Source organism: Microcebus murinus, chromosome 19, assembly GCF_040939455.1.
Source record: "Microcebus murinus isolate Inina chromosome 19, M.murinus_Inina_mat1.0, whole genome shotgun sequence".
NCBI classification, from domain to species: Eukaryota; Metazoa; Chordata; class Mammalia; order Primates; family Cheirogaleidae; genus Microcebus; species Microcebus murinus.
The window spans coordinates 43021405-43045053 of record NC_134122.1 but is presented as its reverse complement, the minus strand read 5'-3'; the positions used below and the strand labels follow the sequence as shown (position 1 = coordinate 43045053).

At 38.0% G+C, this 23649-nt stretch overlaps 1 protein-coding gene across 3 annotated transcripts in view; it reads left to right on the top strand.

Moving 5' to 3' along the window:
• Positions 1-23649, top strand: part of TARBP1 (tRNA guanosine 2 -O-methyltransferase TARBP1) — a 78333-nt gene that overhangs the window by 23221 nt on the left and 31463 nt on the right. For all 3 annotated transcript variants that reach the window (XR_012913547.1, XM_075995470.1, XM_075995471.1), the window contains exons 10-17: positions 485-623; positions 4134-4233; positions 5406-5578; positions 14954-15051; positions 19041-19202; positions 21766-21953; positions 22366-22627; positions 22718-22906. Coding sequence is in view for 2 of the 3 variants with exons in the window: in XM_075995470.1 (XP_075851585.1) it covers positions 485-623; positions 4134-4233; positions 5406-5578; positions 14954-15051; positions 19041-19202; positions 21766-21953; positions 22366-22627; positions 22718-22906 (1311 nt within the window). In the remaining variant the exon portion in view is untranslated. The remainder of the gene's footprint in view (positions 1-484; positions 624-4133; positions 4234-5405; positions 5579-14953; positions 15052-19040; positions 19203-21765; positions 21954-22365; positions 22628-22717; positions 22907-23649) is intronic.

Genomic DNA, 23649 nt, shown 5'->3' with positions numbered 1-23649 from the left:
TGTGAGAAGGGTAGGAACTTTAATTGTAACTTATATTTCAAATTCTACATTCTTTAAAAAATAAAAGTTCTTATTTTAATATATGAAGCTGGAAGGAGTTTTAAGGATATAATTTTATGTAATGTGTTATTTTTCATAGAGATGTTCTTTGAAACACCTCATCAAAATGTGCATTTTATATTGGGTACTTTAGAAACTCTTGCCTGTTAATAAAGTTTATAAATTCTTTGAGGGAGATTAGAAAACATGCACACGTATGTCTATGTATCTCACACAAAAATATACATGTACATATATATACATATACTTTTTTTTAGTTTCTGTGTAACCCAATCATGACAATAAATGGTTTATTGCTGATGATAAATTTAATGATTTAATGATTTAAATTCATTTCATTGCGGAAAAAAGAAAATTAGCTTAGGGAAATTGGAAACCCTTTATTCAGTTAGGTTCTTAAAGTAGTGACTGTCTTCTTTTTCAGCTCTGTGACTGGTTGGGCGTTAATGAAAGCTGTTTTAAGCAATCCCCAACTTGTCGTCCCGTTGGGCTTCATGAGACATCTTTGAATGCTTATGTGAAGACCCTAGTTCAAGAGTATGTTAAGTCACCTTCTTGGGAAAGTAAGTCTAAAATCATTTTTATGGATTGATACAACCAAAATATTTTCAAAGGACTTTTAACTAGTTTTTCAGATGGAGATTTAGGCTTAACCAAATGTGTGGTGATTAACTGATACCAAACTTGTGTTTTAGTCAAATGATTTGAATAACAATGTAAAAATACTGTGTCCTAACTTCTACCTTATCTGTTCTAAGACTTGAGGTTTCAAACTACTTATTAGAAGCTAATAAAGTAGCCTGAGTAAGAATTGCACTCCAATAAATTTATTTATTCTACGGTTACTGAGTCCTTGAGAGCTAGACACTGCAGATGTGTTTTTGGAGCCTCTGTAGTGGAAGTATGTGTAGGTTTTTTGGTTCATCTTTTTTGCATGTTTGTTTTCATAGTATGACTTGATTATGAGAAACAATTTTAAAGAAAAAATTATGTTTAAAAGGGTATTTCATTCATTTTTTCCGTTCACCAGACATCTATTCTTTGAGGAAATGTATAAGATGGCATGAAGGAAGAACTCTTAGGATTCTTTTTAAATTTCTAATGCTCCCACTTCATTAAAGTCATTAGTGATAATTTGTGGAAATGGCATCTTTGAATTAACACGTTAAGTTTCCTTCATCTTAGGCCAAGTCATTTTCATCTACTGATTTCTCTGATCTTATCATGGAATAGATCTTAGGTGATCATATGTATAGTTATCCTTCCAAAATCCATGAGTTTATCCTTCTGGGAACATTTCTCTTTTGTGTTTTATTTTATCTATTGTCTAGTAAATTTCCTGTGCTGTTACTTGGAAGTGTATTTTGTTAGCCTAAAACAGTAAGTACATTTAGTCCCTACTAAAATAAACATAGATTGGGGTCAGACACAGGTATGAGACTCTATGGCCTTTGTGTCTTTATCCATTCTGTCCCCTTCTGGTTACATTTTAGAGAAAGTGCTCATATCTCAGCTGAAATACTACAATTGCCTCTTACCTGATCACCTCGCATCTATTCTTGCTTCTCCTACAGTCTCTTTTTCGCATTTCACCTAGAGAAATCTTTTCAAAATACGAATTTCCTTCTTAAAAAGTTTTCCTCCCATCTGTTCCACTGGTCAATATTCCTATTTTTTGTGCCAATACCATATTGATTTAATTACTACAGCTTTGTAGTATAGTTTGATATCTGGCATATTAATGCCTCCCATTTTGTTTTTGTTGCCTAGAATTGCTCTTGATATTCGGGGTCCTCTTTGGTTCCATACGAAGCGTAAAATTATTTTTTCTATATCTGTGAAGAATGCTGATGGGATTTTAATAGGTATTGCATTGAATCTGTAGATCAGTTTGGGTAGTATAGACATTTTGATGATATTGAGTCTGCCGATCCACGAGCATGGTATGGATTTCCATCTGTTTACATCCTCTGCTATTTCCTTCCTCAGTGTTTCATAGTTCTCCCTGTAGAGGTCTTTTACGTCCTTGGTTAAGTATATTCCTAGGTACTTTAATTTCTTTGTTGCTATTGTGAAGGGAATGGTGCTGGGAAAACTGTATAGCCACCTGTAGAAGGCTAAAACAGGACCCACACCTTTCACCTCTCACAAAAACCAACTCACGCTGGATAACAGACTTAAACCTAAGGTATGAAACTATTAGAACTCTAGAGGAAAAAGTTGGAAACACTCTCCTAGACATCGGCCTGGGCAAAGAGTTTATGAAGAAGTCCCCAAAGGCAATCACAGCAGCAACAAAAATAAATAAATGGGACATGATCAAACTACAAAGCTTCTGCACAGCCAAAGAAATAGTCATGAAAGTAAACAGACAACCTACAGAATGGGAGAAAATTTTTGCATCCTATGCATCCGATAAGGGACTGATAACTAGAATATACTTAGAACTCACGAAAATCTGGAAGAAAAAATCAAATAACCCCATTAAAAAGTGGGCAAAGGACTTGAACAGAAACTTTTCTAAAGAAGACAGAAGAATGGCCAACAAACATATGAAAAAATGCTCAACATCTCTAATCATCAGGGAAATGCAAATCAAAACCACAATGAGATATCACTTAACCCCAGTGAGAATGGCCTTTATCAAAAAATCTCCAAACAATAAATGCTGGCGTGGTTGCGGAGAGAGGGGAACACTCCTACACTGCTGGTGGGACTGCAAACTAGTTCAACCTCTGTGGAAAGCAATATGGAGATACCTTAAAGCGATACAAGTGAATCTACCATTTGATCCAGCAATCCCATTGCTGGGCATCTACCCAAAAGATCCAATGACACTCCACAAAAAGGACACCTGCACTCGAATGTTTATAGCAGCACAATTCATAATTGCAAGGCTGTGGAAATAGCCCAAGTGCCCATCAATCCAAGAATGGATTAATAAAATGTGGTATATGTATACCATGGAGTACTATTCAGCTCTAAGAAACAATGGTGATATAGCACATCTTATATTTTCCTGGTTAGAGCTGGAACCCATACTACTAAGTGAAGTATCCCAAGAATGGAAAAACAAGCACCAGATATATTCTCCAGCAAACTGGTATTAACTGAGTAGCACCTAAGTGGACACATAGGTACTACAGTAATAGGGTATTAGGCAGGGGGGAGGGGGGCAGGTATATACATACATAATGAGTGAGATGTGCACCATCTGGGGGATGGTCATGATGGAGACTCAGACTTTTGGGAGGAGGGGGGGAAATGGGCATTTATTGAAACCTTAAAATCTGTACCCCCATAATATGCCGAAATAAAAAAAAATTTTTTTTCCTCCCTTCTTTGTATATATTCCCTTTAGCCTTCGATGGCTTCCTGTTACCTTTAGAACGAGGACAGAAATCCTCTGGATGACCTACAAAGTTTCCTGGTCTCTCCCCTGTTTGTTGATTCCACTTTGTCTTTTGCTGCTCCCCCTCACTTAGCGTACACAGGGGAACCCTTCCATTTCCTGGAATATGACATACCCTCCCTTGCCAAAGGACGTTGGATGTGCTCCTCCTGCTGTCTGGAAAGTTCTTGTCTCCCTTGGTTGATCTCTTTCCCTCTCAGCCGTTCTACTCAGCCCAGTTGTCCTTTCTTCAGGAAACGTCCTCTTCCTCCCCAGACAAGGGCACATCTTCCTGGTCTGTGCTCTGATAGCAGCGTACCTCTTCTTTATAGCCCTCACTGCAGTTAAAATTTTACATTCATTCGTTTACTTTTTGATTAGTGCTTTTCTCCCGTGCTGTATTGTAAACTCCATGAGCACAGGAACTGCTGTGTCTGCAGCGTCCAGGTCAGTGCATGGCATATAGCAGGCACACGGACGGAGACTTGTTTTTGTTTGTATTTAAATATGTATGTAAAATGGTGAGCCGTGCCATACGTAGGGTGTTCCTACTGCATTTCATCTCAACTGTGTTTCTCTAATAATTTAACGAGGCATAATCACTTAGCAAGTTTGTTTTTGAAGCATCATCTTTGAAGGATTTTGTTGATGATTTGCAAACCTTAAACTGTTGTTATTTAAGCAGGAGAAAGCTGCTTGATGCCGGATTGGTTCGAAGCCAAGCTAGTTGCTCTGATGATCTTGCTGGCTGTGGATGTGGAAGGAATGAAGACTCAATATGGGTAATTATTTCTACAATTAAAAAGAAAGCTTATTTTTAAAAAAGGCTGATCAGATTTATGATGTGTATTCAGACTTTTAATGATTGGTATAGAGTTGATCATTGGTATTAAAAGAGAGAACTAAAACATTGGCAATATATCAAAGAAATGTTTAAAATTAACAATAAATAAATAGGAATAAGTACATATTAGTCCTTCTGGATTGATAGATTTTAAGAATTTAATGTTATATTAGAAGTTAAAAAAACTATATGCAATAATCACTGGTTTTATAAGCTCATAAGGGCAGTATTCAAATGGTAGCTGGTGCTTTATTCCTTTTCTTAAGGGCACTGGTTAAATGGGATTAAAACAGTAAACACAGTGTTTTCAGGCTTGTAAATACGGTTGAAATTTCTATTATCAGACATTATTTTCCTTTGCAATGTGAATTTAAGTGTTTTATACAAATAAATGGTATATAACAATGATAAAACAATGCCTGGTTTTATGTCAGAGTATTAGAAGAACAGGTTGTAAGATTCTAGCATAAGATTAGGTAAAGAAATTTACTGAATTTGACCCCTTTGTAAAGTAAGTCATTTTTAAAAAATGGTGATGAAGATAAAAGAATCTCATTTATGTTTGGGAGAGTATGAGCAAATCAGTTCTCACACGATGATAATTACTGCAATAAGCAGCTTCATTGGACAGATTAGGTAGGATATCTGCATGGCATACAGTTAATTTGATTTACATCAAATCTCTTTTCTAGACAAACTTTTAGTACTAAAGTTGGTTATAATAGTTTTTCATAAGTCCTTAGGGTTTTTTGTATTTTTTTAAACATGTCTTATTTTCTTGACTAACGTATGTTTGGTTTTTTGTAGTGTGGAAGGAAAGTTTCGGCAATTTAATTTACAGATAAATTGGGTATAGGATTTCCTTCCCACTGGTGCCTAGAGTTGAGAACAGTGGTTCTCCTTGTGCTTTCTCCTCTAGTGAATTGCTACCCTCGAGAAAGCACAGACCCAGAAGATCAGTCCCCTACAGGTGCTGGAAGTTTCTGTCATCCGTAGAGTAACTTGGTCTAATTGAATTCATTAGGTAACCAGTTCCCCCAGATTATAGATGGGAAATAATTTCTTTATGCTTTTGAAATGGTTGATTTGGGCATGTCTTTTAATATCTAGTGAAAAACGGAGAGCAGAGAATATATTGAGGATATTCTTAGATCCTCTTCTGGATGCCCTTATGAAGTTTGGTACAAATGCCTACATGCCCTTGCTGAAAACTGACAGATGCCTCCAGTTGCTGTTGAAGTTGTTGCACACTTCCATGTTGAAAGGTTCCAGTACCCAAGATGGTGAGGATAAGTAGTTTCTGTTGGTGTCTTGCTTGGTATGTTGTTGGTATTTAGAATGAGAAGAAATTCCTGGCCTGTTAAAGTAAAAAGAAAACTTTATTCAGCAAATATTTGTGGATTGTCTCCTGGTGGTGCCAGGGATACAGTGGTAAAAGAGTAACTCTGCCCTGTCAATGAAGTTGACATTCTAGTGGTTTACATACGTTGATTGTTGTTGACGTTAGAATGCTATTTCATTTACTTTTTTTTTTCAATTTATGCTTACTCATTGATTTCTAGACCTTTGAAAATGGTCATTATTTCATATATGTTTAAGAAGGATTCATTTCTAATTGCCACTATGCTAAGGCATGAGAATGACAGTAATTTTGTAATTATTTTAAAATATGCTAATCTCTGAGTTCCTTTTGAGTAGAAAATACTTTATACAGAAAGTATAGTGGTAGCAGATAGAGAGAAGAGCTCACTCTTCTTAACTGAGATACAAAGCAGCAATTGAAAACCCATGGGCATCAGAGATGAAAATATTGATGGGTGAACCTTAATTCCCAATCCTTTCTGACCAATTTCATTTGTAGTTTTAGAAATTTGCTATTTAGACATTCTAGAAAAGCATTGGTATTAAGCTAAACCTGAGAATAATATTGATAAGGTTAGATTTTAATATATGCCTATGAAATATTCTGATATTTTTAATGATAGTAGTAGAATCAAATGCTATGAACATAACAGTAACTTTTTATAAGATTTTCAGCTCCTTAAGGGCATACATTTGAATTCATTTGACACATCTTATTAGTATGCTCAGTGCTTAGTATAGGACTGTGTCACATATGCCTTTGAAACATTGTGGTAGTATTTGATACAAACAAAAGAATGTGTGGTGGTTATAGATAAATTATGGTGCAAATTAATTAAACACCTGTACACTCACTGCCCTACCTGAGAACAAATTGACCTGGTACTCTCAAGTCCGGTTCTGTGACTCTTTGCCTCCCTATTTTGACTTTTATCTGTATCACTTCAATGCATTTTAGAAAAGGGTTTTTTGAATCGCATATAGATATTCCTCAACAATATGTTGTTTTAAAAAACAATATTATGTTTTTAAAACCACTTTGTGGAGGTATGATCAATGTTAAAAAGCTGTACGTATTTAACGTGTACAACTCGATCAGTTTGGGGATGAGAGTATAAACCTATGAAACCATCACCACCCTCAAGGCTGTAGACATCTCCGTGACCCCCCGAAGTTTCTTCCTGCCCCTCTTACTACCTGTAGTGGGGACATGTGACATAGCATCTACCCTCTTAGCAAATTTTAAGTGTAGGATACAGTAACTGATAGCCACTATGCTGTGTTGTACAGATCTCCAGAGCTTATTTATTGTGCGCAACTGAAACCTCTTATCCCTTCACTGTCACCGCCCATTCCATAGGTTGTTTTTTCATTTTGTTGGTTATTTCCTTTGCTGTGCAGAAGCTTTTTAATTTGATGTAATTCCTCTTGTTTATTTTTACTTCTTTTTTCTATGCTTTTGGTGTCATATCAAAAAAAAAAAAAAATCATCCCCAAGATCAATGTCAAGGAGCTTCTTTCTTGTTTTCTTCTAGAGGTTTTATGGTTTCAGGTCTTACATTTAAGTCATTAATCCATTTTGAGTTGATTTTTGTGTATGAACTAAGATAAAGGTGAATTTCATTCTTTTGCTTGTGGATGGACAGTTTTCCCAGCAACAGTTATAGATAGTGGCCTTTCCCCATTTTCCATTTTTGGAAGATTAGTTGACTGTATATGCAGGGGTTTAACAAATATATTATTGAGTTTTCTTGCTTTTGAGCTTTATAGAAATGGTATCTTACTGTAAGAAGTCTTCTATAACTTTTTTCACTTAAGATGTTCCTAAGATTCATCCATTCTCTTTCTTAAACTTCATTGTTTTCCCTGGTGTACAATCTTCTGTTGTGTGATGATACCATAGTTTGTGCATTTTTCTATTGCTGGACATTTGATTGTGTTTAGTTCATTATGTGCAGTGCTGCCATGAAATTTTTCCACCTGTCTCCTGGTGCTTTTGTGTATGTCTCTCCAGGGTATGTATCCAGAAATGAAATTGACCATTCTCGGGGTGTGTGTATATTCAGCTGAATGCAGAATTGTCTTTCTGAGTACTTGTGAAGAGGCTTCATGTTCTCACCTGTGGAATGTAAGAGTTAAAGAGTTGAGGGAGAAAGCAGTGACATCCATACGGGAGGTCCACCAGGAAGAGGTTGGCAAGTGAAGGGGTGCCTGCTGTGGGAGGGGTAGTTAGGAGGTCAGTGAGGAGAAGAGCAGTAGAAGATGGATTCTGAAAGGTAAGCAGAGTAGGGGAGTGAGTGTTGTATAGGACTTTGTCTGGCATTGACTTTTCAAGGCATTGACTTTTATTTGAGGGTTGTAGCTGAGGAATATCAAGGTCTGACTTCGGTTTTTAAAGCTCTCTCTGGCCATAGTGTTGAGAGTAAACTACAGAGAGGCAAGGGTAGAAGACAGACAACTACTAGTCTCACACAGGGTGCTAGTGTGGATGCAGTACACTGTGTTAAGATTTTGGATGTATTTTGATGGTACCACCAGTAGGATATGCTGATGGGTTGGAGGTGGGCTATGAGAAAAAGAACCCAAAGACTTACTCAATTTTTGAGAAGTTGGACAGATGGAGTTGCCTTTAACTAACTAGAAGGGCTGGTGTTAAAGAAAGTTTTGGGGTGAAGATGAGAAGTTCATTTTTGGATAAAGTGTGAGATGCCTATTAGTTTGGAGTTATTGAGTTGGCATTTGACTTTATGAGTCTGAGTTCAGGGAGAAGGGTGAGTTGGAGATATAAATTTGAGAGTTATTAACCCATAGGGGTATTTAAAGCCATGAGACTAGATGAGAATACCAAGGGGGCAAGTGTAGATGGAGAAGAGGTCCAAGTACCATTGGGGAATGTGCCCGGAGCTTAGGGAGATGAAGAGGATCCAGCAAAGGATACCTAGGAGGAATTTATAGGGAGAGAGGAGAAAAACCAGGAAGTCAGTGACTAAAGTGGAGGAGGGAGCCCTCTCTGCATCAAAGGCTGCCGATATACTAATGTAAGGACTGAGAATTGACCATTGTATTTAGCAACACGGAAATCAGTGGTAATCTTGACAGAAGCAATTTTGGGGCAGTGGTGAGGCCGCTCACAGAGAGGAATGGAAACATTGAGTACAGAGACCTCTTTCAAGGAGTTTCGTGTGTAAAGGAGCAGGGAAATGGGGCAGTTGCTGGTGGAATAGATACGATGGAGACAGCATTTTGTGAAGTGTCTGTTCACATCTTTTGCCTATTTAATTCTTTGTCAGATAATGTGTTTTACCAGTGTTTCTTCTAGTCTGCAGCTTATCTTTTCAGTCCATTAGCAGTGGTTTTTACAGAGCAAAAGTTTTGATTTCAGTGAAGTCTGATTTATTTTTTTTGTTTTGTTCGATGGATTGTGCATTAGGTATCATGACTAAGAACTCTTTGCCTTAATCCCAAGTCATACAGGATTTTCTCCTTCCTAAGATTTATAGTCTTTTTATTTTACTTTTAGATATATAACACATTTAGAGTTAATTTTTAAAGTGCAGGGTTTAGGATAAGTTAATTTTTTTTTGCCTGTGGATGTCCAGTTACTCCAGCACTGATGGTTGAAGAGAGTGTCTTTTCTCTGTTGAATTGTTGCATACTTTTGTCAGCTGGCCTTGGTGGAAATAATCCAAAGTAGATGGATAGATGAATGGATAAACAGTATGTGGTTTATGTATACTCAACCATAAAAGGAATGAAGTAGTGACACATGTGACAATGTGGATGAGCCTTGCTAAGTGAAAGAAACTGGTCATTAAAGACCACATGTTATATAATCCTATTTATGTGAACTGTCCAGAACAGGCACATCTGTAGAGACAGGGTAGATTAGTGGTTGCTTCGGGCTGGGAGAAAATGGGGGTTAAGGGAGTGATGGCCTAAGGAGTATGGGATTTCTCTTTGGGGTTGTAGTGATGATGAAGTGTTCCAGTATTGACTGTGGTGATGATTACACATATGTGACTATACTAGAAACTATTAAATTGTATGCTTTTATTTATTTATTTATTTTTAATTTCGGCATATTGTGGGGGTACAGATTTTAAGGTTTCAATAAATGCCCTTTCCCCCCCTCCTCCCACAAGTCTGAGTCTCCATCATGACCATCCCCCAGATGGTGCACATCTCACTCATTATGTATGTATATACCCGCCCCCTCCCCCCTCCCACCTGCCCAATACCCTATTACTGTAGCACCTATGTGTCCACTTAGGTGCTGCTCAGTTAATACCAGTTTGCTGGTGAGTGTATGTGGTGCTTGTTTTTCCATTCTTGGGAAACTTCACTTAGTAGTATGGGTTTAATTGGTGAATTGAATGTTATGTGAATTATGTTAATAAAGTTATTTAAAAATAGTTAATTGGCTATTAATTGGCTAAAAATAGTTAATAGTTATTTGTATGGGTCTGTTTCTTGACTCTTCTGTTCTTTTGATCTATGTATTTATCCATTTGCCAATACTGTAGATTTATAATCTTAAAATAAGGAGTGTGATTCTTTCAAATTCTTTTTTGTCAAAAATATTTTTAGCTACTCCATTTCCTTTGCCTTTCATATTAATTTTATAATCAGCTTACCTGTATCTACAAAAAAATCCTGCTGGGATCTTGATTTGAATTGCATTAAATTTATACATCAATTTGTGGGGAATTGCCTTTTTATATTGAAACTTTTTTAATGTATGGGTATGTTATGTCTCTCCATTTTTTTAGGTTGTCTTTGATTTCTCTCATTGGAGTTTTATAGTTTTCAGCATGTAGATCTTACACAGGATTTATAAGATTTATACTTAAGTATTTCTTTTGAGGGGAGGAAGCAATTGTAAATGATGTATTTTCTTAAAGTTTGGTTTTCAACAGTACATTGCTTGTATATAGAAATATGATTGATTTTTGCATGTTGACCTTGTATCCTGTGACTTTGCTAAAGGACTTACTCGTTCCAGGAGGTTTTTTGTAGATTCTTTAGATTTTCTTTGTAGACAATCATGACATCTGTGAATAGGGACAGTTTTATTTCTAGAGTCGTCCATAGTATTCCCTTATCTTATTAATGCCTATGGGGTCTGTAGTAATATCCTCTTTTTAATTCCTGATAGTAGTAAATTGTGTGCACATGTTCTCTTTCTCTTTCTGCAAGACTTGCTAGTGGTTTATCATTTTATCTACCTTTTCAAAGAACTAGTTTGATTTCATCAATTTTTCTCTGTAGACTTTTCTGTTTTTAATTTTGATTTCTTGTGCTCACTCTGGCAGCACATATACTAAAAAATTTTATTGATTTCTGTCTTCATTTGCTTCCTTTTGGTTTACTTTGCCTTTTTTAATGTTAAAGTAGAAGCTTAGATTATAGATTTTAGACTTTTTCTTGTTTTCTAAGATGATACTTAATACTGTCAATTTTCCTCTATTTTGCTTTAACTACATACCACAAACTTTTTTTTTATATTGATGCCAACTTTAATCATAAAGAAAATAATAAAATTACCCTGTACACATTAACTCCCTTCTCACATTTCAAATTTTTGATGTCATGGTTTACACTTTTAAATATTGCCTATTTCTTTGAGTTATTTTTAACAGCTTTGCCTTTTAGTCTTTATACTGAAGAGATATAACTGGTCTCCAATCAGATTCAATCCAGATAATACCCCGAGACATATTATATTCAAAACCACACAGGTCAAAGACAAAGAAAGGATTCTCACAGCCGCAAGATAAAAGAAGCAAATAACATATGAGGGAGATCTAATATATCTGGCAGAAGACTTCTTAGGTGAAATTTTACAGGTCAGGAGGGAGTAGATGATATATTCAGAGTGCTAAAGGGAAAAAAACCCAACCAATCAAGAATACTGTACCCGGACTATCCTTCAGAAATGAAGGTGAGAGAAGATTTTCCCAGAAAAACAAAAGCTAAGGGCATTCATCACAACCAGACCTATCCTACAAGAAATGCTAAAGGGGTTTATTCAAACGGAAAGAAAAAGATACTACTATGATTGTCATACTAACACTCTCCTCATGGTATATAAAGCAGTTATATCTTCAGTATAAAGATTAAAAGACAAAGCTGTTAAAAATAACTCATCCCACAAACTTTGATATGTTGCATTTTCAGTTCAAAATATTTTCTCGCTGTCCTTGAGACTTTCTTTTTGACCTGTGAATTATTTTGGAAACATCTTTAGAGACTTTTCCTGTTACCTTTCTCTTACTGCTTTTCAGTTTAATTCCATTGTGGTCAGAGCATACTTTTTATGGTCTATCTTGGTGACTGTTCCATGTATACTAGAAAAGAATGTGTATTCTGCTAGTGAGTGTTCTATAAATGTTAAATGTCAATTACATCTAAGAGTTTCCTTTTTTTTTTTTTTTTTTTTTTTTTTTTTAAGAGAAAGGATCTTGCTCTGTCACCCAGACTGGAGTGCAGTGGCATGCTCATAGCTCACTGCAGCCTCAAACTCCTGGGCTCAAGTGATCCTCCTGCCTCAGCCTCCCAAAATGCTAGGACTGTAGGAATAAGCCACTGTGCCCAGCCTGTTTACTCCTCCTGTTACCAAGAGAGGAATAGGCTCCAACTATAGTTTTGGATTTATCTCTTTCTTTCTCCTTTTATTTGTCAGTTCTGCTTTATATATTTGGAAGTTCTATTGTTAGGTGCATATGCATTTAGGATTTAATGTTGTTGGTAAGTTGACTCTCTTATCATTATGTAATGTCCATTTTTATGTCTGGTAATTTGCTTTGCTCTGAAATCTGATTTGTCTGATAGTAATATAACTACTTTTGTTTTCTTTTGATTAGAATTTGCATGGTGTATCTTTTTCTGGCCTTTTATTCTATTTAGATCATTACATTTGAAGTGAATTTCATATAGACAGCATATATTTGGGCTGTGATTTTTTTTTTTATCCATTCTGACAGTCTCTGTCTTTTCACTGGTATAGATCATTTGTATTTCATCATATGTTTGGATTTAGGTCTGTCATTTTATCTTTGGTATTATGTTTATTACCTCTGTTTTTCATTTCTTTCCTCTCTTTTGGCTTCTCGTGGGCAGCTTAAACATTATTTAGTATTTTTCAGCTTTTCTGTTGTGTTTTGTTTGGACTCATGTCCAAAGTGGGTTTTTTTTTTTTAGTGGTTGCTTTACGATTACAATGTACATACTTAACTTTCTGTAGTATGTTTAGAAGTCATATTTTACCACGTGAAGTGAATATAGAAACTTTCCACCCTATAGGTCCCTTTACTCCCCTCCTCCAGCTATTATAGTTGTCTTACATTTTTATTTGTAGAAAACTGTTGGTGTTATAATTTTTGCTTTCAGCCATCAAACGAATTTTTAAGAATTCATGAGAAGAAAGCCAATTTTTCTATAAAGAGCCTATATATACCTAGATGTTTATGGGATTCTTTTGTTCTTCCTTCATTCCTGATGTGCCAGATTTCTCTATGGCATCATATCCCTTTGTTCGTAAAACTCCTTTTAGCATTTCTTTTGGAACACATTTGTTGGCAATGAATTCTCTCAGTTTTTCTCCATCTGAGAATACCTTTATTTCACCCTCCATTTCTGAAGGATGTTTTTGCTTGATATGAAATCCAGCAATTTGAAAATGTTGTTCCACTTGCCACTGGCTTATGTGGCTTCTCATGAGAACTTAGTAGTAATTCAGATTGCTCTTCCCCTGGTAGTGTATCATTTTTCTCTGCTTTCAGGACTGTTTCTTCATCTTTAGTTTTTAGCAGTTTGGTTATCCTGTGTCTGGCTGTGAATTTCTTTGAGCTTATTCTTTTGGGGGTTTCCTGAACTTCTTGAATCTGTAGGTTTGTACCCTTTAATACCAGATTTGGAAAATTTTTAGCCATTTGTTGATTCAAATATTTTTTTTTTTTAGCGCCACTGTTTTCTTTTTCTGGGACTCTGGTAGCATAAAAATTTGATCTTTGTTATTATCCTACAGGTCTCCAAGGCTCTGCTGATTTTTTTTCAATCGTTTTTCTCTCTCTTGTTCAGATTGCATATTTTTATTGCGCTATTCTTAAATTCACTGACTCTCCTCTTGCATCTCCTTTCTGTGATTAATCCCATCCAGTTAATTTTGTTGTTTCAGTTATTATACTTCTCAATTATAAAATTTCTATTTGGCTTTTCTGTATATTTTGTTTCTTTGCTGAGACTTCCTGTTTTTTCCACTTGCTTCAAAGGTGTCCTTGATTGCTTGTTGAAGCATTTTTATAATAGCTGCTTTAAAATGTTTGTCAAATTATTCTAACATCCATGTTATCTCAGTGGTGGTACGTCTGTAGGTTGCCTTTTTCATGTGAGCTGGGATTTTTCTGGTTATTCATGTGCCCAGTAATTTTGGATTATATCCTAGCTATTTTGGATATTATGGTATGAGTCTTTTGATCTTGTTTAAGCCCTGTGGAGAACGTTGGTATTTGCGTTCACCGGACGGTCAACCTGTTTGGGTTCAGGCCTCAGATTCTGACCCAGCTTCTATGAGTGTTGGTTCCACCGTCAGATCTTTTTCCGAATTCTCTTTAGCAGTGCTGTTTGAACCTATGCCACGTGTGTTTCATCCAGTGGCCATGCTGGCACCTGGGCAGTGCTCTCTGTTAGTTCAGTTCTAAAAGTCTGTGATCCACAGTTTAGCATTGGATCCATGTGTGTGCAGCTCAGGGGTGAGCCCAGGAGTATATATAACAGCTTTCTGAGGCTGCTTTCCTGCGCTCCTTTCTCTCTTGAGTCTCCTCAGTGCTCACTGTCTGCTTCCCTGGGCTCATCCTTTTTCGTTCTCTCACCAGAAACCCCAGGCAGATTTTGTTGTCCACTCTGCTGACTGCTCCTGCACCTGGTTCTGATTGGTAAGAGGACTAGAGGGAGCAGAATTAGTAAACTCGCCACTGTTCAGTGTTGCTTCTTTCTGAATCCACCTGCTAATAACTTTTACCTTTCAGAGTCTTCAAATAGCTGCCCTGTGCATTCTCTCCACGTTTTATAGCTGTGTTCAGTGACAGATCCTACCCAGAACTGGCACTCCTAAGTGATTTTTAAGATTACAGATTTCTCCATGGTGTGAATCATTATTATATTATTGGGATTCACTTGGGGCAAGTGATTCACCCATGTGCTTAACTCAGTTGTACTTTTACTAGAATATCTGGTGTGTTTTGTACCAAAGCATTTATTTCTATCGTTTTAGTTGCACACTTTTTTTCCCCACACAGATGAGGTGTTTACTGTTCTTCAGAACTTTGTCATGTCTACTACGGAGAGTGTTTCTGAATTTATTCTCAGAAGACTCACTATGAATGAGCTAAGTAGTGTAAGTATTCATTGGAGTACCTTTTTTTTTCATTTCTTTCACTTTTTTCACCAATATTTGAGTGATTACTGACTGGCAGTCACTGTATTAAGTTAAAAAGCAAAATGAATTTTTTCAAGAAGCAGCCTTAGGAAGCAGGAAAAAAAAAAAAAAACAGACTATGGAGTCTCCTACTGACAATTCTACCTGTTTTTTGATTTTTTTGTGTTTTTTTGTTTTGGGTTTTTGTGACAGGGTCTCCCTCTATTTGTCTGACTAGAGTGCAGTGATGCCATCATAGTTCACTGCAACCTCAAACTCCTGGACTCAAGTGACACTCCTGCTTCAGCCTCCCAAGTAGCTGGGACTACAGGTGCTCGCCACCACACCTGGCAAATTTTTGTGTTCTTTGTAGAGACCAGGTCTCACTATTGCTCAGGCTGGTGTTGGACTCCTGGCCTCAAGTGATCGTCCTGCCTCAGCTTTCCAAAGTTGTAGGATTACAGATGTGACCCACGGTGCCCGGCTTCCATCTGTATTATTAACAGTGACCTTGAGCAAGTTATGTAGATCTTCTGAGTCTCAGTTTCCTCATCGGCAAAATGGAGATAATACCACATCCCAGGGTTGGGAGAGTTTCAGATGATGTAACATATTTGAAGTACTTTGCACATTCAGTGCATATTTGGGCTCCGTATTCAGAGATTCTAATGTGGCAGGTTTGAGATGGGTCCTAGGGGCTGGGGGGATGTGTGTATGCGTATGTGTTAAAGCTCCTTCAGTGATTCTTAAATGCAATAGGTTTTAGGTATAGAGGATGCTCTGTGAATGTAGCTGTGTTCTCTATCTCTACATTACACATAATTTATTCTTTTAGGACATCTAAAAGGAATTAATAAAGTTTTTCCTGTTCAAGAATTCTTTGAAAGCACTAGTTCTTAAATGTCTGTTATTCTTTTGTTTGAAATCTCTAGGAACAAATGATGTAGCAATCAGTTTGAATGCTTAGCTTATAAATAAAGTGAGAAAAAATTCCTACTTTAAGAACTTTTACTTGAATACCTAATTAAGCACATTTGTTTGATAGCTTAAGCAGGTGTGAAAATGTAAAAAGGACAAGTTTTATACTGAAAGACTTGAGATTTTATGATAAAAAGGTAAGGAAATATAAAGAAGAAAGCTTTAGCTTTCTTAATTCTTATCAAGCAGTTGTTAATAATTCAAGTGCACCTGAATTTCCAAGAAGGCATTTAATAAGGAAGTGACTTGTTTTTAAGTTTTGCTCTAATACCACTTTATTATCCTAAGTATTATTTTTACCTTTTTATTATGGGAAATTTTCAAAAAGATACACAAAAGAAGCATAATGATCCTCCATGTACCCATTATATAACATGTTTTTGTTTGTTTGGATTTTGAAGCTAAAAATAGCATAAGAAAGGGAAAGCTTACTGTTATTTTATCTTTTAGATGCAAAGATTTTAAAAGTAAATTCAATATTTGATAGTTTTAAATTATTTTGGAAAAATCACTCTTTAATAAATTAGGTATTTGGCCAGGCATGGTGGCTCATGCCTGTAATCCTAGCACTCCGGGAAACTGAGGCAGGAGGATTGCTTGAGCACAGGAGTTCGAGACCAGCCTGAGCAAGAGTGAGACCCCATCTCCACTAAAAATAGAAAAATTAGCTGGGTGTCATGGCCCGTGCCTGTAGTCTCAGCTACTCAGGAGGCTAAGGCAGGAGGATCACTTGAGCCCAGGAGTTTGAGGTTGCTTTGAGCAGGCTCTGTCTCAGTAAATAAATAAGGTATTTGGCTGGTCCAAGGGCAGTGGTGTTTACAACTAATTGATCACAACCAGTTACAGATTCCTTTGTTCCTTTTCCACTCCCACTGCTTCCCTTGACTAGCCTAAAATAAATAAATAAATTTAATAAATAAATTAGGTATTAGAATTTCCAATTAAGTACATGTGTTTGGTAGCTTAGAGTTTAATAAAAAAAAACCTCTTCCCACACTTTCCCTAACATCGGCAGTGTGCTGGTCAATGTTAAGACTGGCTATCCAGGGGGGGAAGAAAGCCTTCATCTGTAGTGTTTACCAATCTCCATGGCTGCCAACATGAGGCCTCTGAGTTGGAAAGAGATGTGAGCCACTGTCTTTGCAGGGTGGGCTGGCTCCTCTTGGTTCACAGGGGAAATAGTGGCCATCAGACTGGAGAGCCCTCAGTTTCAAGTTGTCCGGAGTGCGGGCTCACCCTGTGCTCTCACCCACATCCTCCCTGTCTGCCCTTTGTATTTGCAGTAGAGTAGGGCATTGCGTCCTCTTCCATTTTCTTCGGGAGTTTACACTCTTGATCGCCTTCCATCTTTCTTGTGTTTTCAGCCTCTCCTTTTCTCCTGAACTCTTTTCATAAGCACTTAAACAAATCTAAGGGTCCCTCATTTTGAAAGAACCCTCTCTCAATGTCATGTTCCCTTCTAGCACCCTATTTCCTTCTCTTTAAGCAGACACCTCAATTCCATTCTAATCTGGCTTTTATCATTGTTGTAACGTTACAGTTGTCAGTGACACCTTCATCATAAACCTCACGGATACTTTCCAAATGTATTTTTCTTGATTCCTTGGTCCCGTGGGACCACCTCAAAGCATCTTTAGCTCCTGTGACGTCATCCTCTCTTGTCTCCCCCCACCGTCTTTCTGGTCATTAGTTCCATTTCTTCTTTGAATGTCCATTCTCTGCTCTCTAGCCTTTGAAGTTGGAGCTCTTTAAAGTTTTCCCCGTGGCCCCTTCTTTTCTCATTCTCTTCTCTGTCTCCTGATGATTTCATCCACATCCCCAGCTTCGGTTTGTTTAGGGACCCTCAAATCTCCGTCTGCACCTCAGATCACCCTTCTGAGCTTAACACCCTCTGTCAATTTCTCTGTGATGACTTGAGTTGGATTTCTCACACTCATGTAATTCACAGCTGAACCCCCCTGTCATTAGTCCTGCTGGAGGTTCTCCAGGTTCCCTTCTCAGTGGAAGTGCCACCATCCAGCCACTTTCTCAAGCCAGAAACTTGGAAATCCTCCCTGGCACCTTTATCCGTCACACTCACACCTCTGTTTCATCCATCACCAGCTCTTGTAATTGTTACCCTCCATCCGCATTGTGTCCTAGCACCTGGCAAGGTACCTGGCATAGAGTGGATGCTTGGTAAAAACTGATTGAATTAATGGATTCCTTTCTGTGTGCCAGAGGAGGCCTCCAATGGTATAGTAATAATATATTGGCATAGTAATTGTTATAGTAATAATAATTAACACCGCCACTTAGTGTGCCAGTCCATTTATCATACTTTCTCTCACTTGATTCTTTGAGAAGCCCTGGGTTGGGTAGATGTTACTATCTCCATTTTGTGGATAAGGAATCTGAGGCCTAAAGAGGTTAAGTACCTTGCACAGTGTCACAGAGCTAGTGAATGGTAGAGCTGGACTGCACTCAGTTCTACTTGGGTTTACAAGTCAAAAAGGCCTGTATTTAATGCTGTCCCCCCCCCCCTTACTAGCTCTAGGGATTGGGTAAGTTGTTCAACCTCTCTGAAACTTAGTCTTGTGAAAGTGGGACAGTGATCTCTGTGATGACTGATTTTTTTTAAACAAAGGAAGTGGCAATTGCTGTAATGGTGGTGGTTATTATTTGTGATGTGCTAGCCCTGGCATATGAGAATTGGGAGAACATAATTTCTGCCACCCAAGATCTCATAATCTAGGGGGGAGACTGATGACACAATTGTGAAAGGTGCTATAATTGTGCCAAATTCCAAATCACTGTGTAAGCACAGAGAAGGAGGTCCTTAGCTCTACATGGGGAGATTATGGAAGGCTGCTTGGAGAAAATGGCTTTTTCTGTCATGAGTCTCTTCTTTTAGTACTTTTAAACAAACTTATTTCCCGCCCGAATGCTCGTAGTTTTGTGAAAATCGTGGACCTTGCTTGTGCCCTGAAGTGTGTTAATGTTTGTCTCAGATTTCAGATCTGGACCGCTGCCATTTGTACCTGACGGTGTTAACTGAGCTTATAAATCTCCATTTGAAGGTTGGGTGGAAAAGAGGTAACCCCATTTGGAGAGTTATTTCTCTGTTGAAAAATGCATCTATTCGGCATCTTCAAGAGATGGACAGTGGACAGGTAAGCCTTTTTGGTTCAAGGTTTGTATTGATAAGTTACGTTGAATAAGGCATGCATGGAATACATATTCACTTGTTACATAATATTTTGATATCATAAAAAGCATTTGCTGAAAGTCAGTTTTTAAAATAGTACCCTCTGGCGATAAAGTGTGATTCAGATTGGTTCTCCTATCATAATATCAAACATATAACAGAGGTGTAGTGACTTCAACCTTAAAATCATTTAGATCCAGACAGTTGGCCTGTACCAGGTCTTTGGCCAGATGTGTCCAGGAAAGGTCCCTTTCATCAGCCTCACGTCACAGCCTCCCGTGCTTGGCTTCCTGCCTCATGTTCTAGCCCAGCTATTCCCCGCCTTTCCTCTTCCCTCCCACTGTGTACCCGTGCCACAGCCACTCGAGGGGACCGCCTAGAGTTTCACAGGTCACAAGCACGTGTCATGCCTTCCTCATCGAGGCTGTCGTTCAGCCTGGTCCCTCCACAGGGAATGAGTGCACCCGCCAGTATCTGGTCCCCTCCGTATGGCTCAGCCGAAATCTCTTCTCTCCCAGAGGTCTTCTTGGATCTGTGTCTCACCCGTTCTGTCATTTTCCTACTGCTCCTGTGCCTCCATTATAGTGTGTATTTCCATCTTTCTTGTTTTTGGAGTGATTTATGTATATATGTCTTCTCTGCTGGATTTTAGTACCTGAAGGCATTTTTTTTTAAAAACATAACACAATAAAGTTAAGTGGTGACGAGCACAGGGTTTGGCATTAGCCTTTCTGGGTTTGAATCCTGGCTTTATCCTTGCTAACTTGTAACCTTGGGGAAATTACTTAACCTCCTTGTGCATGCCTTACTGCAAAATCGGGATTATAGAGTCATTGATGTAGGAATTAAAGCAAGCTCATGTATGTTAAGTCTTTAGAACAGTGATGGGCACATAGAAAGTCCTCAGTAATTGTTAGATAGTTTCACTTTAACACATGGTCAGTGTTGAATGAAGTTGAACTGAATCATAGTCTAACTAGTTTGGGCTACTAATGAAAACAAAGAAGCTACTTGATTGTTTTAGTAATTTTTATATCCTAAAAGGAAACTATCGTGAAATGATAATTAATATTTCAGCATTCTGTCCAGTACCTATTAGTCTGTTAGTGTTATGAAAGAACATTGTGAGTTTTAAATGTAAAAAAAAAAATCATGAACCATTCCACAGTAATTCTTATTCTTAAATTTGGCTTGCTTTAGTTAAAGTTCACTGAATTACATTAAGGTTAACAGGGACCATAGTTGACTCAAAGGTAACACTAAATATTATTTCCTGTGTTGGCAGTGTTGATATGTAAAATTTATCCGTAGAGATGGTTGATTTATTTTTGTGGAGTTGGGGTGTGTGGAACAAGAAGTAGAAAGTTCCTTTCTGATAGAGATATTACTGGTTGGCAGTATTTGAGAGAATTGCTGTGGTTTCTCAGTACAGTTGTTTACTGTGGTTCTTGTCTGTATTCCTAGTTTGGATTGTTGATTTTCTCTTTATGTATAAACCCAGCTATCTTGGTTACCCTTCTCTGTGTTCCTACATGTAAAGTTTCAAGTGTTTTGCATGAAATCACTCATTTGTTTTATCTTCAAAATAACCCTATGCATGATTCTATTACTGCCCCGTTTTACAGATGAGAAAACTAAGGTGTCGTATTGCACACTTATACTGGTAATAGTGCAGAGCCAGGATTCAGACTTAGGCTATGTGGTTTCTGGGTACAGCTCTTAAAGTGAGGTTACATGATCTCTCCAAAAGGATATGTAGCTGATTGAAGGAATTATTTGTAACCTGGAGCCTTTTTTGTTTTTGTTTTTTTTAAGAGACAGGGTCTTGCTTTGTCACCCTAGCTGGAGTAGAGTGACTCAGTCATAGCTCATTGCAGTCTCGAACTTCTGGGCTTCCTACCTCAGCTTCCCAGGTAGCTGGGACTACAAGTGCACACCACCATGCCCAGCTAATTTTTAAATCTTTTTTTGTAGAGACAGGGTCTTGCTGTGTTGCGCAGGCTGTTCTCAAACTCTGGCCTCAAGCGATCCTCTGCCTCAGCCTCCGAAAGGGCTGGGATTATAGGCATGAGCCACCATACCCAGACCTACCTTTCTGTTTTTTAAAAAACGTGTTTCAGCATACAATTAAAGTAAGACCCACCCATAGAAACTCTGTATAAGTGTATGTGAAAAGGAAACAGGTTGAGAGGTGCTTATCCACATATACCTTCGGGTTTTATATATAACTAGTATGTCATGTCCTGGTTTTAGGAACCCACCTGCCAAATGGAGAGATCAAATTGTCTTAATCTGAATTGCTGAGTTCTTATTGCCATTTGAAATTTGTGCACTGCAGAGAAGCCGGTCTGTAGAGCAGTAGCAAAACTGAACGGTGTGTGTTGGATTTCCTTTTATTTCTCCCGACGTTCAGGAGCAGGCAGGAAGAGGGAGACTGGGGGCCTGAGCTTCCCATAGACTGGCAGCTTAGGTCCTTGCTGATTAATACTGCTTATGTTAAATAAAAGATTGTTGTTTTTCCTCCACAGGAGCCAACTCTGGGGAGTCAGATTCAGAGAGTGGTCAGCATGGCTGCCTTGGCCATGGTGTGTGAGGCCATTGACCAGAAGCCTGAACTACAGCTGGATTCTCTCAACGCCGGCCCCATGGAGAAGTTCCTTTCCTCTCTCCAGCTCAATCAGACGCTGCAGAAGCCTCAGATAGAGGAGCAGAGCAGGTACGCTCACCCCGCGGAGTATGGCAGTTATAGGAAAGACTCAGGTTTAAAAATCCATTCTATTGTTGTCATTGATTGGTGATTGCCCAACGTTGATCCAGAATTACAGAATTTTGGAGATGAGACTCTGTTCAGGATGAAAATGTATTGTCATATTATTCATCTCTGTTATTGTCTTTATTATCTGCTAACTTTTCTGCATTTAGTTTTCAAGTGAATCTTTTAAGGTGAGACAAAGTGCCTACTTCCAGGGTAGTTAGAAAATTGAGGTTTATGAAATTTCCTAATTTTTTGGTGGATAGGATATTCGGTAAAGACTGTTTATATCTGTTTACATGTAGTACATTTAGTGTAAAAGAAATGGAGACAAATTTGGAGAAGTATGGTGTAGTGACTTTATTTTGTATTTCAGGTTTTTTGAAGAATCATCATCTTCCCAAGGATGGGGGAAAATAGTTGCACAGTATATCCATGATCAGTGGGTGTGCCTCTCCTTCCTGTTGAAAAAATACCACACCCTGATACCGGCCACAGAGAGTGAAATTCTGGAACCCTTTCTGCCTGCTGTTCAAATGCCAGTAAGAACTTTGCAGTCTGCACTAGAAGCCCTTACAATTCTCCCTTCTGATCAAGTTCTGCCAGTGTTCCATTGCATGAAAATTTTGGTTCCCAAGGTAAGATATAGTGAAACATGAAGAATATCTATAGGAGCAGCAATCAAAATTTCTGAAAATAAGTATGTATGTATTTTTTTCCCCTACCAGCTTTTGAACTCCTCTGAATCACTCTGCATAGAGTCTTTTGACATGGCTTGGAAAATTATATCATCTTTAAGCAACACTCAGCTGATATTCTGGCCTAATTTAAAAGCTTTTGTTCAGTTTGTTTTTGATAACAGAGTTCTCACCATTGCTGCAAAAATCAAGGGCCAGGCATATTTCAAAATAAAAGAGGTAACCTTCTTTTCTTTTTACTTTGTGTGACCTGTAGCCCATGAGGAAGATGGGAGTTATGCTTGTAACTAGGTATTAGATTTGTCATTCTTTATTCATCCAGTCAACACGTATTTTTGAGCCGCCTTAGATGTTTTGAGTAAGAGCGAGAACACCTGATAGATGTAGAAGAAGAGGTGCACAGTGGTGGCCCAAGAGCCACATCTGCCTCACAAACGTACTTTGGTTCATGTAATTAAAATTTTGTATTAGTGAGTGGCTTTTAAGAATTGGGAAATCTGTATGAAGATGTGGGTCCCCTTCTCTTGGAAAATCAGACAATCTGGCAACACCAGCCATTCCTACGTGATGATATATAATTGAGTGCATGGCGCCAAGTAGGAGCTGGCGTGCTCTTTCTCCACAGTCAGTCTGGTTTGTCCTGGATATGAAGGCAGGTGTCAGGTGCCATTTGTCCTCGCACTTAGGCAGGGTTTGTCTCTTACGTAGAGAGAGATTTCTCTGAATATAACCTGTATCAAAAGGTCTTGCTGGTGTCTGGAGGTAATTTGCATTTGCAACCGCTGATACAGTAGGGAACATAACAAGATGGAATTCCATCATGCCTAGGAATCCAAGTGTATCTCCTGATCCAAAGGGGAAGACAAAGAGTCAGGTCCTTTTGTTACCCTGCTGCCCTGTGCTGCCTCTCTCGGTCCTTTTTTGCCTACAGTACATACTCAGAGACCGTGGTCTTTGCTGCC